This window comes from Oryx dammah, unplaced genomic scaffold (assembly GCF_014754425.2).
Source record: "Oryx dammah isolate SB20612 unplaced genomic scaffold, SCBI_Odam_1.1 HiC_scaffold_23, whole genome shotgun sequence".
Classification (NCBI taxonomy): domain Eukaryota; kingdom Metazoa; phylum Chordata; class Mammalia; order Artiodactyla; family Bovidae; genus Oryx; species Oryx dammah.
In genome coordinates, this window is record NW_024070207.1 from 115536617 (window position 1) to 115553533 (window position 16917).

The following is a 16917-nucleotide window of genomic DNA, read 5'->3' on the forward strand; positions in this document are numbered from 1 at the left end:
CCTTCTACAGTCATTATATTTGGTAATTTTAAAATGCTTTCTAAATTATTGTGTACCCCAATATTTTGTGGGGGCAGTTGATGATGCTTTATAACAAGTTAAATTTAGGAGTAACAATGTCTGTCTTCACTGAGATACAGCAGAGGCTATTTTTCTCATTTGGATACAGTTTGAAATTTGAAAAAATTAAACTACTTCATTTTATGTTTGAAAATTAGAAATGCAGAGCAGCTTCATAAATTTTATCTCAGGTTCATTTTGTAGGCAGAAAAGCCAAAATATTCTACCTATCTTAATGATCATTTCTACTTGGTAGTCTTTCTTAGAATTGCAGTTTACTTAAAAAAAAAAAAAAAAACCCTTTCCTCTTAACTCTACATACTGACAAATTAAGCTCTTCTTGGGAAAACACAACAAACAAACAAAACCAAAAACAACCCTGTAGTTTCACTATATCATTTTAAAACTAACTGAGTAATCCCAACTGGTGAGGTATAAACAAGAAGTGACTTTCTTTTCCCGATCACTGCCTTCACCAGTGTTCTGTCAAATTTCTCTTTCTCATCAGCTAAGTGACACAGCATGTCAATGCCATCAGTTCTGGTTATTAAAACTCAGTCATATTATTTAAGACCATAATAAAAATATTGTTTTTCTTCTTTAAAAGAAATCCAATTTGGCCCTTCCTTTCATGCATCTGATGATCCTCATTTAAGTTCAGTGATAAATATATGAAAAAGCACCATTTTCCTAAACCAATTCTTAATCAAAACTGCTCAATATAAAATATCAGTAAACATCAAGTCATAATCCTTCTGCTGTTTTTTATCCACATAAAAAAGAATAACATACATTCTCTTCCAAATATGGGTAGCTAATGTGGGTCAATATATGAAAACAATCAAAAGCTTTAACATTTCTAATTTAAGTACTATCCTTCTGGGCTGTAACTATTGTAACCAGTAATAATAATCTAATGAATGCCAGCAACATAAGAATATTTGTGAAACATATAATTAGAATTAATCCTTACCTATTTGGTTTACAATTCTATCAATGTGAATCTACAGTAATTATATATAATAAAATCCTGAATTACAACAGAATGATGCTTTTACAAGTTGTTCTAAAGAAAATACCTCACAAATACCCCCTACACACAATCTTTTCTTTTACTCAGTACAGACTCAAAATCTGGACAGGGAAAAATCTAAAGCCCATAATTTAAAAAAAAAAACAAAACACAATTTCTGCCTCTACCACCCACACGTCACTTTGAAAACAAGCTCCAGACCTTCCTGGAAAAAGAAAATCACCAACTGAACCATGTTTACAGTTACTTCATTTCTGAATTATGAATCTAGATTAAAACCTTAAGCATCCATAAAGTAAGTTAAATAGATGTCAAAATGACATTTTTAAAAATTCAACACCTGTTCTTGATTTTTCTTTTAATATAAATTTATTTTAATTGGAGGTTAATTACTTTACAATATTGTATTGGTTTTGCCATACATCAACATGAATCCACCACGGGTATACACGTGTTCCCCATCCTGAACCCCCCTCTCTCCTCCCTCCTCGTACCATCCCTCTGGGTCGTCCCAGTGCACCAGCCCCAAGCATCCAGTATCATGCATCGAACCTGGACTGGCAATTTGTTTCATATATGATATTATACATGTTTCAATGCCATTCTCCCAAGTCCTCCCACCCTCTCCCTCTCCCACAGAGTCCAAAAGATTGTTCTTTAATCTGTGTCTCTTTTGCTATCTCTCATACAGGGTTATCATTACTATCTTTCTAAATTCCATATATATGTGTTACTATACTGTATTGGTGTTTTTCTTTCAGGCTTACTTCACTCTGTATAATCGGCTCCAGCTTCATCCACCTCATTAGGACTGATTCAAATGCATTCTTTTTAATGGCTGAGTACTACTCCATTGTGTATATGTACCACTGCTTTCTTATCCATTCATCTGCTGATGGACATCTAGGTTGCTTCCATGTCCTGGCTATTATAAACAGTGCTGCGATGAACATTGGGGTACACGTGTCTCTTTCAATTCTGGTTTCCTCAGTGTGTATGCCCAGCAGTGGGATTGCTGGGTCATAGGGCAGTTCTATTTCCAGGTTTTTAAGGAACCGCCACACTATTCTCCATACTGGCTGTACTAGTTTGCGTTCCCACCAACCGTGTAAGAGGGTTCCCTTTTCTCCACACCCTCTCCAGCATTTATTGCTTGTAGACGTTGGGATCTCAGCCATTCTGACTGGCGTGAAATGGTACCTCATTGTGGTTTTGATTTGCATTTCTCTGATAGTGAGTGATGTTGAGCATCTTATGTGTTTGTTAGCCATCTGTATGTGTTCTTTGGAGAAATGTCTATTTAGTTCTTTGGCCCATTTTTTGATTGGGTCATTTATTTTTCTGGAATTGAGCTGCAGGAGTGACCCACCTCCCAGAATATTGGAAATAAAAGCAAAAATAAACAAATGGGACCTAATTAAAATTAAAAGCTTCTGCACAACAAAGGAAACTATAAGCAAGGTGAAAAGACAGCCTTCAGAATGGGAGAAAATAACAGCAAATGAAGCAACTGACAAACAACTAATCTCAAAAATATATAATGTTCTTGATTTTTAAAAAAAAACTCATGGTGTATGATCTTTTTAATGTGTTGTTGGATTCTGATTGCTAGAATTTTGTTGAGGATTTTTGCATCTATGTTCATCAGTGATATTGGCCTGTAGTTTTCCTTTTTTGTAGTATCTTTGTCAGGTTTTGGTATTAGGGTGATGGTGGCCTCATAGAATGAGTTTGGAAGTTTCCCTTCCTCTGCGATTTTCTGGAAGAGTTTGAGTAGGATAGGTGTTAACTCTTCTCGAAATTTTTGGTAGAATTCAGCTGTGAAGCCGTCTGGACCTGGGCTTTTGTTTGCTGGAAGATTTCTGATTACAGTTTCAATTTCCGTGTTTGTGATGGGTCTGTTAAGATTGTCTATTTCTTCCTGGTTTAGTTTTGGAAAATTGTATTTTTCTAAGAATTTGTCCATTTCTTCCAGGTTGTCCATTTTATTGGCATATAATTGCTGATAGTAGTCTCTTATGATCCTTTGTATTTCTGTGTTGTCTGTTGTGATCTCTCCATTTTCATTTCTAATTTTATTGATTTGATTTTTCTCTCTTTGCTTCTTGATGAGTCTGGCTAATGGTCTGTCAATTTTATTTATCCTTTCAAAGAACCAGCTTTTGGCTTTGTTGATTTTTGCTATGGTCTCTTTTGTTTCTTTTGCATTTATTTCTGCCCTAATTTTTAAGATTTCTTTCCTTCTGCTAACTCTGGGGTTCTCTAATTCTTCCTTTTCTAGTTGCTTTAGGTGTAGAGTTAGGTTATTTATTTGACTTTTTTCTTGTTTCTTGAGGTATGCCTGTATTGCTATGAACTTTCCTCTTAGCACTGCTTTTATAGTGTCCCACAGGTTTTGGGTTGTTGTGTTTTCATTTTCATTAGTTTCTATGCATATTTTGATTTCTTTTTTGATTTCTTCTGTGATTTGTTGGTTATTCAGAAGCGTGTTGTTCAGCCTCCATATGTTGGAATTTTTAATAGGTTTCCTCCTGTAATTGAGATCTAATCTTAGTGCATTATGGTCAGAAAAGATGCTTGGAATGATTTCGATTTTTTTGAATTTATCAAGGTTATATTTATGGCCCAGGATGTGATCTATCCTTGAGAAGGTTCCATGAGCACTTGAGAAAAAGGTGAAATTCATTGCTTTGGGGTGAAATGTCCTATAGATATCAATTAGGTCTAACTGGTCTAATGTATCATTTAAAGTTTGCGTTTCTTTATTAATTTTCTGTTTAGTTGATCTGTCCATATGTGTGAGTGGGGTATTAAAGTCTCCCACTATTATTGTGTTGTTGTTAATTTCCTCTTTCATACTTGTTAGCATTTGTCCTACATATTGCGGTGCTCCTATATTGGGTGCAGATATATTTATAATTGTTATATCTTCTTCTTGGATTGATCCTTTGATCATTATGTAGTGGCCTTCTTTGTCTCTTTTCACCGCCTTTGTTTTAAAGTCTATTTTATCGGATATGAGTATTGCCACTCCTGCTTTCTTTTGGTCTCTATTTGCATGGAATATCTTTTTCCAACCCTTCACTTTCAGTCTGTATGTGTCCCTTGTTTTGAGGTGGGTCTCTTGTAAGCAGCATATAGAGGGTTCTTGTTTTTGTATCCAATCGGCCAGTCTTTGCCTTTTGGTTGGGGCATTCAATCCATTTACGTTTAAGGTAATTATTGATAAGTATGATCCCGTTGCCATTTGTTTTATTATTTTGGGTTCGGGTTTATACTCCCTTTTTGTGTTTCCTGTCTAGAGAGTATCCTTTAGAATTTGTTGGAGAGCTGGTTTGGTGGTGCTGAATTCTCTCAGCTTTTGCTTGTCTGTAAAGCTTTTGATTTCTCCTTTGTATTTGAATGAGATCCTTGCTGGGTATAGTAATCTGGGCTGTAGGCTTTATCCCAGGGATGCAAGGATTCTTCAACATCCGCAAATCAATCAATGTAATTCACCACATTAACAAATTGAAAAATAAAAACCATATGATTATCTCAATAGATGCAGAGAAGGCCTTTGACAAAATTCAACATCCATTTATGATAAAAACTCTCCAGAAAGCAGGAATAGAAGGAACATACCTCAATATAATAAAAGCTATATATGACAAACCCACAGCAAACATTATCCTCAATGGTGAAAAATTGAAAGCATTTCCCCTTAAGTCAGGAACAAGACAAGGGTGTCCACTTTCACCACTACTATTCAACATAGTTCTGGAAGTTTTAGCCACAGCAATCAGAGCAGAAAAAGAAAGAAAAGGAATCCAAATTGGAAAAGAAGAAGTAAAACTCTCACTGTTTGCAGATGACATGATCCTCTACATAGAAAACACTAAAGACTCTACCAGAAAATTACTAGAGCTAATTAATGAATATAGTAAAGTTGCAGGATATAAAATCAACACACAGAAATCCCTTGCATTCCTATACACTAATAATGAGAAAGTAGAAGAAGAAATTAAGGAAACAATTCCATTCACCATCGCAACAAAAAGAATAAAATACTTAGGAATATATCTACCTAAAGAAACTAAAGACCTATATACAGAAAACTATAAAACACTGATGAAAGAAATCAAAGAGGACACTAATAGATGGAGAAATATACCATGCTCATGGATCGGAAGAATCAATATAGTGAAAATGAGTATATTACCCAAAGCAATTTACAAATTCAATGCAATCCCTATCAAGATACCGGCAATATTTTTCGCAGAACTAGAACAAATAATTTCAAGATTTGTATGGAAATACAAAAAACCACGAATAGCCAAAGCAATCTTGAGAAAGAAGAATGGAACTGGAGGAATCAATTTGCCTGACTTCAGGCTCTACTACAAAGCCACAGTCATCAAGACAGTATGGTATTGGCACAAAGACAGACATATAGATCAATGGAACAAAATAGAAAGCCCAGAGATAAATCCACATACATATGGACACCTTATCTTTGACAGAGGAGGCAAGAATATACAATGGAGTAAAGACAATCTCTTTAACAAGTGGTGCTGGGAAAACTGGTCAACCACTTGTAAAAGAATGAAACTAGATCACTTTCTAACACCGCACACAAAGATAAACTCAAAATGGATTAAAGATCTAAATGTAAGACCAGGAACTATAAAACTCTTAGAGGAGAACATAGGCAAAACACTCTCCGACATAAACCACAGCAGGATCCTCTATGATCCACCTCCCAGAATTCTGGAAATAAAAGCAAAAATAAACAAATGGGATCTAATTAAAATTAAAAGCTTCTGCACAACAAAGGAAAACATAAGCAAAGTGAAAAGACAGCCTTCCGAATGGGAGAAAATAATAGCAAATGAAGCAACTGACAAACAACTAATCTCAAAAATATACAAGCAACTCCTGCAGCTCAACTCCAGAAAAATAAACGACCCAATCAAAAAATGGGCCAAAGAACTAAATAGACATTTCTCCAAAGAAGACATACGGATGGCCAACAAACACATGAAAAGATGCTCAACATCACTCATTATTAGAGAAATGCAAATCAAAACCACAATGAGGTACCACTTCACACCAGTCAGAATGTCTGCGATCCAAAAATCTGCAAGCAATAAATGCTGGAGAGGATGTGGAGAGAAGGGAACCCTCCTACACTGTTGGTGGGAATGCAAACTAGTACAGCCACTATGGAGAACAGTGTGGAGATTCCTTAAAAAATTGCAAATAGAACTGCCTTATGACCCAGCAATCCCACTGTTGGGCATACACACAGAGGAAACCAGAATTGAAAGAGACACATGTACCCCAATGTTCATTGCAGCACTGTTTATAATAGCCAGGACATGGAAACAACCTAGATGTCCATCAGTAGATGAATGGATAAGAAAGCTGTGGTACATATACACAATGGAATATTACTCAGCCATTAAAAAGAATACATTTGAATCAGTTCTGCTGAGATGGATGAAACTGGAGCCGATTATACAGAGTGAAGTGAGCCAGAAAGAAAAACACCAATACAGTATACTAACACATATATATGGAATTTAGGAAGATGGCAATGATGACCCTGTGTGCAGGACAGCAAAAAAGACACAGATGTGTATAGCGGACTTTTGGACTCAGAGGGAGAGGGAGAGGGTGTGATGATTTGGGAGAATGGCATTGAAACATGTATAATATCATGTAAGAATCGAAATGCCAGTCTATGTCTGATGCAGGATATGACACGCTTGGGGCTGACGCGCGGGGATGACCCAGAGAGATGTTGTGGGGAGGGGGGTGGGAGGGGGGCTCATGTTTGGGAACGCATGTACACCTGTGGTGGATTCATGTCAATCTATGCCAAAACCAATACAGAATTGTAAAGTAAAAATTAAAAATAAATAAATAAATTTAAAAAAATAAAAATAAAAATAAAACAAAATCATCTACCTTTCAAAAAAATAAATAAATAAAAATAAAAAAAATTAAAAAAAACTCAGACAACTAGGAATGGAAGGCTACCTCCTTAATATATATTTTTTTAAATGCCCACTTTCACTGTTTCATTTTAACATTGTTTTGCTATCTCCAGCAAATATAATAAACCATGAAGCAAAAATAAGAGCAGTGACTATTGGAAAGAAAGATACAAAAATAAAGTTACTTGTGACTGTGTGATTCAATACCTAAACTCAAGGAAATCAACTGAAAAACTTTCAGAATTGACAGGAGAATTAAAATAATACAGAGGTTAATCTCACTGGTTTGAACCACAGTTCCACCACTGATGAGTAACTTTGTGAGACTACCTTTATAAGACTTAGTATTCTAAAGATGGATGATAATAATATTAATTCCACTGGTGTGTCATGAAAACTAAATGAAATGATATATCTGAAGCACTTGAAGACATGGCACATGGTATTTACTAAATATCAGTAATAATAAAAATTATTCTTTAATGTTACTGTAAATAGTAATACAGTATAAAATAAACAGAAACCAAAAGCTTAATTAACTACTACTAATAATCATTGGGGTGAGATAGTGGGGAAAATATCTTATTCATGACAGCAACAAAAAATATAAAATACCTGGCTTGATAGGACATTTTGATCTGGGAAGCAGAAAGAGAAGTCAAAATAACACTTCCACTCACTCCATCCCACTCCCCACTTCCACCAGCCTCTGTTTAAACCACTGCTATTAATACGTATAGGCTTTCTACCTGTGGGAGGAGGCTGATGGGAAAAAGTAACCTGGGGAATCGACGTGTAGTCTCCCCATCAAGTCCTGTGGATTAGTTTTGAGCAAGCAGTAGGACATGCAGATCACCTCTCACCTCTGGAACACTTAGAATATCTCAGGGTACTCTGTGGCTCAAAGTTAAAACCATTAATCTGGCCCTCGTATCTGGAAATGTGAAAGTGAACTTGTGGTCCCTAAATATATCCTGCTTAGGGGTCACAGCACTTCCGCCAAACAGGCCTAGGTACATTTGGGGCATTCCCACAAAAAAGGGCCAACAGAAAGCAACCTACAATAATGTACAGCATGGTGACTCTAGTCAACAATATTCTACTCTATATTAAAATGTGCTAAGAGAATGTATTTTATTTTTTTCTTTTCTGTTATGGTTTATCATAGAATAATGAATAAAATACACATATACATATTCTTTTCTATTATGGTTTATCATAGAATATTTTTATTTTTTTATTCATTTTTTAATTTTATTTTTTTACTTTACAATACTGTATTGGTTTTGCCATACATTGACATGAATCCACCACAGGTGTACATGAGTTTCCAACCCTGAACCCACCTCCCACCACCTTCCCCATATCATCTCTCTGGGTCATCCCAGTGCACCAGCCCCAAGAGAGTGTATTTTAAAAGTTCTCACCACACACACAAAATTGTAACTGTCTTTGATGCATGTATCATTAAATAACTAACACTGCGGTAATCATTTTGCAATATATGCATATATTAAATCATCATACTTTACACCTCAAATGTATATAAGATTATGTGTTAATTATATTTTAATAAAGCTGGAAAAAAAATTTTAAGTGAAATTAACATATAGCAATAATCTGTAAATCTCTTTTTCTGATATATATAATAACTAAATTAGTATGATTCTAGGACTATATAACAGAGAGATGTATAAGATAACAGACAACTCAGAAATATATCCTATTACACATTTTTAAATGAATATATTGAACACTATAAAAGAGGTACCACAAATTACAATGAAAAGATACATTATGAAATAAATGTGGGAAAAATTAGGTAAAAACTACTTGGACATTTTCTTTGCAGTTGTGTTTTTTAATTATTCTCAACTACTAGGCATCAAAATTTCCTTGTTAGTTTGTCAAAAATTCAAAATTTATGAAATGCTAACATTTTTAAATTCAAATCATAAAAAACTAGAAAAATAGGCATAGTCATCCACATTTTAAATATTTTAGGGCCTTCTAAGTTAAAACCAGGAGTCATAAAGAAAGATATTTAGACTTGAAAAGAAAGATACTGTAAATAATTAATGGATGAAAATTTCCTAAACCTGACAAAAATATCAACTTCGATAGAACAGAAGCTCAGTAAACCCCACTCAGGATAAATAAAAAATGAAACCTCATCAAGGCATTTTATGGTTAAGACACTATTTTTCAATGATGTCACTTTGGTTATTTTGTTTCTTCCCCACCTCCTTCAGGTGATAGAAGGGGACCATAGAGGATGAGATGGTTGGATGGCATCACCAACTTGATGGACATGGGTTTGGATGAACTCCGGGAGTTGGTGATGGACAGAGAGGCCTGGCGTGCTGCAGTTCATGGGGTCGCAAAGAGTTGGACACGACTGAGCGACTGAACTGAATACGATTAAGTTCACTTGTCACAGTGTGTACTCATTTGGGAATCACATTCTTTCTTCCTGTTTTTAAATAATTATTTTTTTAGGGATGTGAAATATTATTATGGTTCTAAGAATCAGAACTACAAAAAAAGTATTCTCAGAGATGTGTCACTCTTCTCTCATCCCTCCTACCTAATCCTCAGTCTACCTGTTCTTTCTACCCTGCTCCCACTCATCCCTCCATTCCCTCATTCCCTGTAGATAAATATTGCCTTTCATTTCTGATTTATCCTGTAGGTTTCTTCTGTATTTTTGCACAAATGAGCATACACACACACTCATATTAGGCAAAGGTTTCTTAAGCAAGATAGAGAAAGCATTAACCATAAAAGAAAAAAAATTGCTCTACATTAAAATCAAGAATGTGTACTCATCAGAAGACACCACTTAAAGATTAAAGACTAAGGGGATGGATAAAACCCAAAGATGAGGACCAATATTTTCAATAAATTTATCTAACAAAGATTCACAGTCTCATATTTGGAATACTTACAGAACTGCTACAAATTGGTAAGAAAAAGGCAGATAATCCAAAAGAAAAATCGATAAAAAGACCTGAAGCAGCATTTTGACAAACCAGATGTCCACATGACTGCTAAACATTCAAACAGGTGAGCAACTTCTCTGCTCACCAGGGAAATGCCAATTAAAGCAGAAATGTGGTATCACTACATACCCACCAGAATGGCTAACATGAAAAGGAGTGATAACTTCAAGTGTTGATGAAGACACTGAACTACTAGAACTCTCATACACTGTTGGCAGTATAACTTGTAACAATTTTGTAAAACTGTTTATCAGTACCGAATAAGGCTGAACATATGTATGCCCTGTAACTGCAAATCTCCTTTCCTGGGTTGTGGTACATCTTTATAAATAAGAGTCCTCAACAAATCATTCCTCCTTATATTCATATTCCTTCACAATAGAATGCTGCTGCTACTGCTCCTTCAAGAGATGGATCTTAAGGTTATTTTTAAACTTAAAAAAAAAAAAAAGAAAAGAGATGGATCTTTCCTAACCCCTTTGAATCTGCACCTAGTCCTGTGGCTTGTTTTAACTAAGAGGATATGGCAGAACTGATTTTGTGTGAGCAGAGGCCCAAAGAGGCCTTGCTGCTTCTCCCTTTGCCCTCCTGGGATCCAGAGGCCATGTCAAAGAAGTCCAGGAAATACTGTTGGACAGAGGCTGCATGAGGAAAAGTGAGATATCCAAGTTCATACCTAACATCAAACTTCTACACATGTGACTAAAACATTTGGACCTCCCTCCCCAACCCAGCTATGCTGAGTGAGCCCAACTGATCACAGACAACACACAAGCCATCCCCACTGAGCCCTGTTCAAATGCCTAACCCACAGAATCACAAGCAAAAAAATGGCTGTTGTTTTTAAGCACTAAATTTGTGGGGGGGGGGGTTGTTATACAGCAATAGATAACTGAAAATGAATATACAGCAAAAGAAAATAATACATGTGTTCACTAAAAAGGACAGGTACAAGAATGTGCATAGTAGTACCATTTAAATTATCAAAACTGAAAACTCAAATGTCTATAAACAGTAGAATGGATAAATTTTGGTATATTCATAAAACTAATTATTATTCAGCAGTAAGAATGACCAGATGGATGACTCTCACAAATACAAAGTCGAGTAAAAGAAGCAAAACTATATGCTTTCATTTATATAGAGAAGTTCAAAAACAAGCAAAGCTAACCTACGAGGCAGAAAAGTAGTGACGGGGTGCAGGAACTGGGTGGTGAGTATAGGAAGACGGGAAGGGGTTTCCGTGGTTATGGTGATTCTCTACTTCTTGTCCTGGGGGCATGCTACAAGGCTGAGTTTACTCTGAGAAAATTTATTAAGCTATATATTTATCATTTGTGTACTTTTCTGTAATGTATATGCTTTTCTTCCAGAGAAGTTTACATAAGATTATAAACCGCTGTCCCCTTCTCTGATAAAATTTTAAAAATACTTTTAAATCACTTACAGAATTTTTTTAAAAGCAGATTTTTAAAAATACAGAGCCTGAGTAAATATCTTTGGACTGGAACCCAGCCATCTGTAGTTATGAATCTCCATAGTCCAGATTAAAATATTAGGTCATTAGCAGAAAGAGGGCTATTTCATTTCATCATTATTATATTTCCTCTCAGAAATGTTTTTGCCAAAGAACATGAAGCACAAAAAACCATCCTCAAATTGTAATTATCTAAAAGAAAAAAAAAAATGGCAAAATGCCCACTTCCACCCACTCCCCACTCCTCCAGTTTGGCTATTCTACCATTCAGAAACCTTCTACAGATTATTAAATGCTTCAATTAGTTTCACACATATGTACTTAGCTCAGAGCATACCATTAAAACACCATTCTTTTGCCACTTTGAAGGGCGCCCGATAGATTAAAAGATGCTCTTAGATGTCATACACATTTTTAACTAGAGCAAAAAATGGCTGGTCCAAATTAAAGAATAGGTTTCTAAGTCAAGTGTCTACCTTGACAATAACAACAGGCAGATTAATTTGCAAGAGGAATACATGACTTGTGAATAACTATAATTTTAAAATTATTTTGAATCACACGTCTATTGTCTATATCTGAAATGATTTATTTAGTCATCATTCCAGAAGGACTAAATAAATGACAGATATGGAGAGAACAGAGACATGATGGTGCCCACTGTGTTTAATCTTCCATACCCCCTCAGATCTGTTTCATGAAATATTCAAGATATTTTGATCTCTCAGCACAAAAGTTCTGTGGATAAAAAATAAGATCTTCTTTACTAAGTTACTACTGTACATCAGTAGGTTGTGGTTCAGAGAAGATACTCAACACACTAATGTAGAATGAAATCTAATTCTTTGTTTTTTTTTTTTAATAAAAAAACTAAATGGTCAATTTAGTTGACACCAATCAGGGATGGAAAAAGCCAGTTGAACTGATTTTACCAGTTTGGTGTCACATAGACAATATCTTTTTAATTTCTTAGTGCTCTCCCATTTTCAAGAGTTCACATTCCTTGATGAGACAATTCAATATTTAATGACTGCTTTTCAAAAGACTAGACTTTCTACTTACCTGGCTCTTTCTCCTGCACATGTGTATAGTTTTCCAACATGAAGGAGAAGAAGTTTGAGAGCTGTACAAAATAAAAATACACCTATCAATTAATGAACCCCAAACAGGTACTGTGGCTAATTGGTGTTCTATGCGAGTCCCCTTAACTTCTCTGAGGTTCTCATCTCCAAGCTGCCATAGATGCTACTTCACCAGCCCTCCTCCTCCCCAGGACTTTCCTTGGCCAATGGGCAGTACTACCCCTGCAGAGTCGCTTAGAATATCAGATATTCCCCTCCTGGGGGACTGCCCATAGCAAATGACTAACTGAAGCAAGGGTATCACAGCCCAGACCACCGCCTCTGTTGCCACTGGTAGGACAATCTGACACATTTCACACTTCAGATCTCCCAATAGGATCAGGCTGAGGTCAGATTTTTCCAGAAACCATATTTTTGCTTAGCTTTCCCCCCCATCCTATCTTGCTTTCCACGCTCCCTTATAGGTTTTTCCTGTGAATACCCTCTCAGGAAGTCACCTGTACAAGAAGCCCTATCTCAGACTCTGATTCTAAGAAACCAATCCCCAGAGGGATGGTACGGGGAGGGAGGAGGGAGGGGGGTTCAAGATGGGGAACACATGTATACCTGTGGTGGATTCATGCTGATGTATGGCAAAACCAATATAATATTGTAAAGTAATTAACCTCCAATTAAAATAAATAAATTTATATTAAAAAATAAAAAATGAAATCAATCTAAGACAGCTACTAGATATTTTTTCATTATGTTCTTCTATTCCTTTTTATGGTGAGAGTAAGAGATATTCTTAAATGTCAAACATATTTGGGAAAGGAAGGAAGGGAAGGAGGGAGGAAGGAAAGACGGAAATCTACCAGCATTCCAACCATCACCAAAATACTGCCTCTGTGACTACAAATTATCTGCAAAGACCTGCAAGTATACAGCACAAATAACTTCCAAGCCTCATCTCCTATGAAGAGTGAACACTAAGGAACCTTATCAATCTAGGAGTAGATCTGGGAAGGAAAACCTTTCGTACAAATACCAAAATGTATGATTTTAAAGCTGTTAACGCATGTACACCTGTGGTGGATTCATGTCAATCTATGCCAAAACCAATACAGAATTGTAAAGTAAAAATTAAAAATTAAAAAAATAAATAAATAAATAAATAAAGCTGTTGATGGATTTGTCAATTAAGAGTCAATAGAAAATAAAAAGTTTAAAAAATAATTAAATAAATAATAAATAAATAAATAAACAGAGTCAATAGAAATCACAAGACATCACTTCACATATACTAGGATGACTATCATCAAAAAAATAAATAATAACAAATGTTGACACAGATGTGGCAAAATTAAAGCCCTCATACACTGCTAGTGGGAATGTAAAATGGTGCAGCTGCTTTGAAAAACAGTTTAGTAATTACTCAAAAAGTTAAACACAGACTTACTCAATGACCCAGGAATTCCACTCCTAGGTATATATCTAAGAGAACTGAAAAAAAAATATGTTCACAGAAAAACTTGCACACAAATATTCATAGCAGCATTATTCATAATAGACAAAAAAAGTAGAAGCAACCCAAATGATGTATTCACTGAGGAAAGGATAAACAAAATGTCCTAGATCTATACAACAGAATAACGTTCAGCAATAAAGAAGAATGAAGTACTGCCACATGCTATAACAGGGATGAACCTTGAAGGCATTATACTCGGTGAAAGAAGGCAGTCACAAAGAATCGCATGCTATGTGACTCTATTTATTTGAAATGGCCACAAAAAGCATATCCAGAAAGACAAAAAACGGATTAGCAGTTGCCAGGGACCACAGAGGGCAGGAATGGGGAGTGAGTGCTAATAAGTGTAGAGGTATTTTTTTTGTTGTCGAAAGGGGTGTTGATGAAAGTGTTCTAAACTATAGTGTGGTGATGATTACACAACTTTGTGAATAAACTAAAGGCCACTGAATTGTCTGCTTTAAATGGGTGAATTATACCCCAATAAACTTATTAAAAAAGACTCAATATTTAAAGAATGTACTAACACTGGAACATGTTATTTAAAAAGACTCAATATTTAAAGAATGTACTAACACTGGAACATTATAAAGCATATCAATTTAAGAGCTCACTCTCTCTTAATCTCCGTCACTATATTCTACAGTGCTTAAAAGGACAGTCAGTGCTGTGAACTGCTAAGGGACTATCTGACTAAATCATAGTATATAATTTTTATAGCTACTAAGAATAAATCCAGCAATTTCTTTAATTCTTTTTGAAATCTCAATTTTTTAAATTATATTTATTATTTTTATATAACATTTTACTTAAATTATATTGTGTGATACATTTATAAAGATACGATTGTTGAAAAATACAAATGATACAGAATAAAAATGAGAAGCCCCCTCCCACCTACCACTACCACGCTTCTTCCCAGAAATGGACATAGTAAATACTTTACTGTATATCATTTTCCAAACTTTTATTGTATGTTGCATTTTCTTTCACATATATGGGATAAAATTCATATTGTTCCACAAGTTGATTTTTCATTAACAAATATATTGTAGATCTTTCTGAGATCTTTTTATTGTTAAAGCTGGATTTACATATTGCTTTTGCAAGCTTGAAAAAGTCTTTCCCCACCCATCTATATTTTCTTCTAGAATTTTCCTGTTTGACCCCAGGAAATTCTTCCATTTATTTAACTCCTTAAAATATTTTTTACTTCATGAAGTAGCAACTTTACTATTAGGACACATATTGAAAAAAAGAATAAGACCATTTTTTTATTAGTTAACTGGACACCTAGTAGCTGTCTTAAAAATATGAACTTCAGAACTGAAAAACACCATCCTGTTTCCAAATCATACTCTCTCAATAGCTAGTTCCAAAACAATGTCATTATATTCTCTATAAAAGCCTTTCACCAAGGTTCCTCTGCTATTAAAATGGACTCAACCTTTCATGATTTCAATAAAAGGAGTAAAGAGAAGCATTTTATCAAAAGAAGAGACAAGCTTGCAAAACAGACCTGCAACTGGCCTTGCTCATCAGCGTATTCGATGGACTGGAAGATGGTGAGGGCATAGCGTTGTCTGGTCTTCAACCGGGCACTGTAACCTCGGTACCAGTTCTGTATGACCAATGCGGCTTTTAGTGCTGCAGACCCACAGGATATGAAAGACAAAGAAAAACAGTTACTATAGAGCTATTGGTGGGGTTGAGGGACGATAAGTGCTTCAGAAAAAAAAATCAGTCCACCTGGATTCCTAGGTTCTAAGAACATAAAAACTACAGACAATGAGATGTAACTTTATGCTTTTGTACAATGTCCTCAAGTCTCAAATAGGACTAATGATGACACAGCCATCAGAGTAAAATTTTTGAATCCTATCTCTGCTGATTACTGTCTATGTGATTTGGGGAAAGTTATTAGAGCTTTCACAGCTTTACTTTCCTTCTCTGGCACTACTTAGGCATATGAAGTCTATGGATGCCCTATGAAGTAGCAATTCCATCCTTCACTATATACCCCAAAGCAATTCTCACACAGGTCATAAAGGAGACATATAGGGATACAATAATTCTTTGTTGGTGGCAATAGGGAGTTTAACACCAATGCAGCCTGGCTGTCCATTGCTAGGAAGGAGAAGATGTGACTGTGGTGGATGCATACCATGGAGTATTATGCCACAACTGGAAGCAACATTTTACAATGTGGAGGGGTCTTAAAAATATAGTACTTTTGTCAGAACAGTTATTAGAAATGAGAGACAGAATATAACATATCATTTTATATAAATTTTCAACACACATGAAACCACAAGGTATATTTCATAAGAAATACAGAAAGGAAAAGATATGAAAAATAAGAGATTGGTTATTTGTGAGGGGTGGGTAAATGAATGAGCATAGAGTACATGGTTAAAGGGGAATAAGCTAGTGAACTACCATAGGAAACGGTCTTGTGCAGACCAGTATGACAATGTCCAACATACTGAGAAGTATGATTCACTCCACCTTCTGCACCTGTGATTCAACTGTTAAAAGAACACACACCCCGCTCCTTCACAGAGTTACTGCTGCTGCTGCTAAGTCGCTTCAGTCATGTCTGATGCTGTGTGACCCCAGAGACAGCAGCCCACCAGGCTCCCCCGTCCCTGGGGTTCTCCAGGCAAGAACACTGGAGTGGGTTGCCATTTCCTTCTCCAATGCATAAAAGTGAAAAGAGAAAGTGAAGTCGCTCAGTCATGTCCGACTCTTTGCGACCCCATGGACTGCAGCCCA

At 35.6% G+C, this 16917-nt stretch overlaps 1 protein-coding gene across 3 annotated transcripts in view; it reads right to left on the reverse strand.

The window, feature by feature from the left end:
* The window catches only part of PPEF1 (protein phosphatase with EF-hand domain 1), a 155182-nt gene that overhangs the window by 71411 nt on the left and 66854 nt on the right, over positions 1 to 16917 (reverse strand). For all 3 annotated transcript variants that reach the window (XM_040266542.1, XM_040266543.1, XM_040266541.1), the window contains 2 exons: positions 15662 to 15789; positions 12616 to 12676 (listed from right to left, as the gene is read on the reverse strand). In XM_040266542.1, coding sequence (XP_040122476.1) covers positions 12616 to 12676; positions 15662 to 15789 — 189 coding nt within the window. The remainder of the gene's footprint in view (positions 1 to 12615; positions 12677 to 15661; positions 15790 to 16917) is intronic.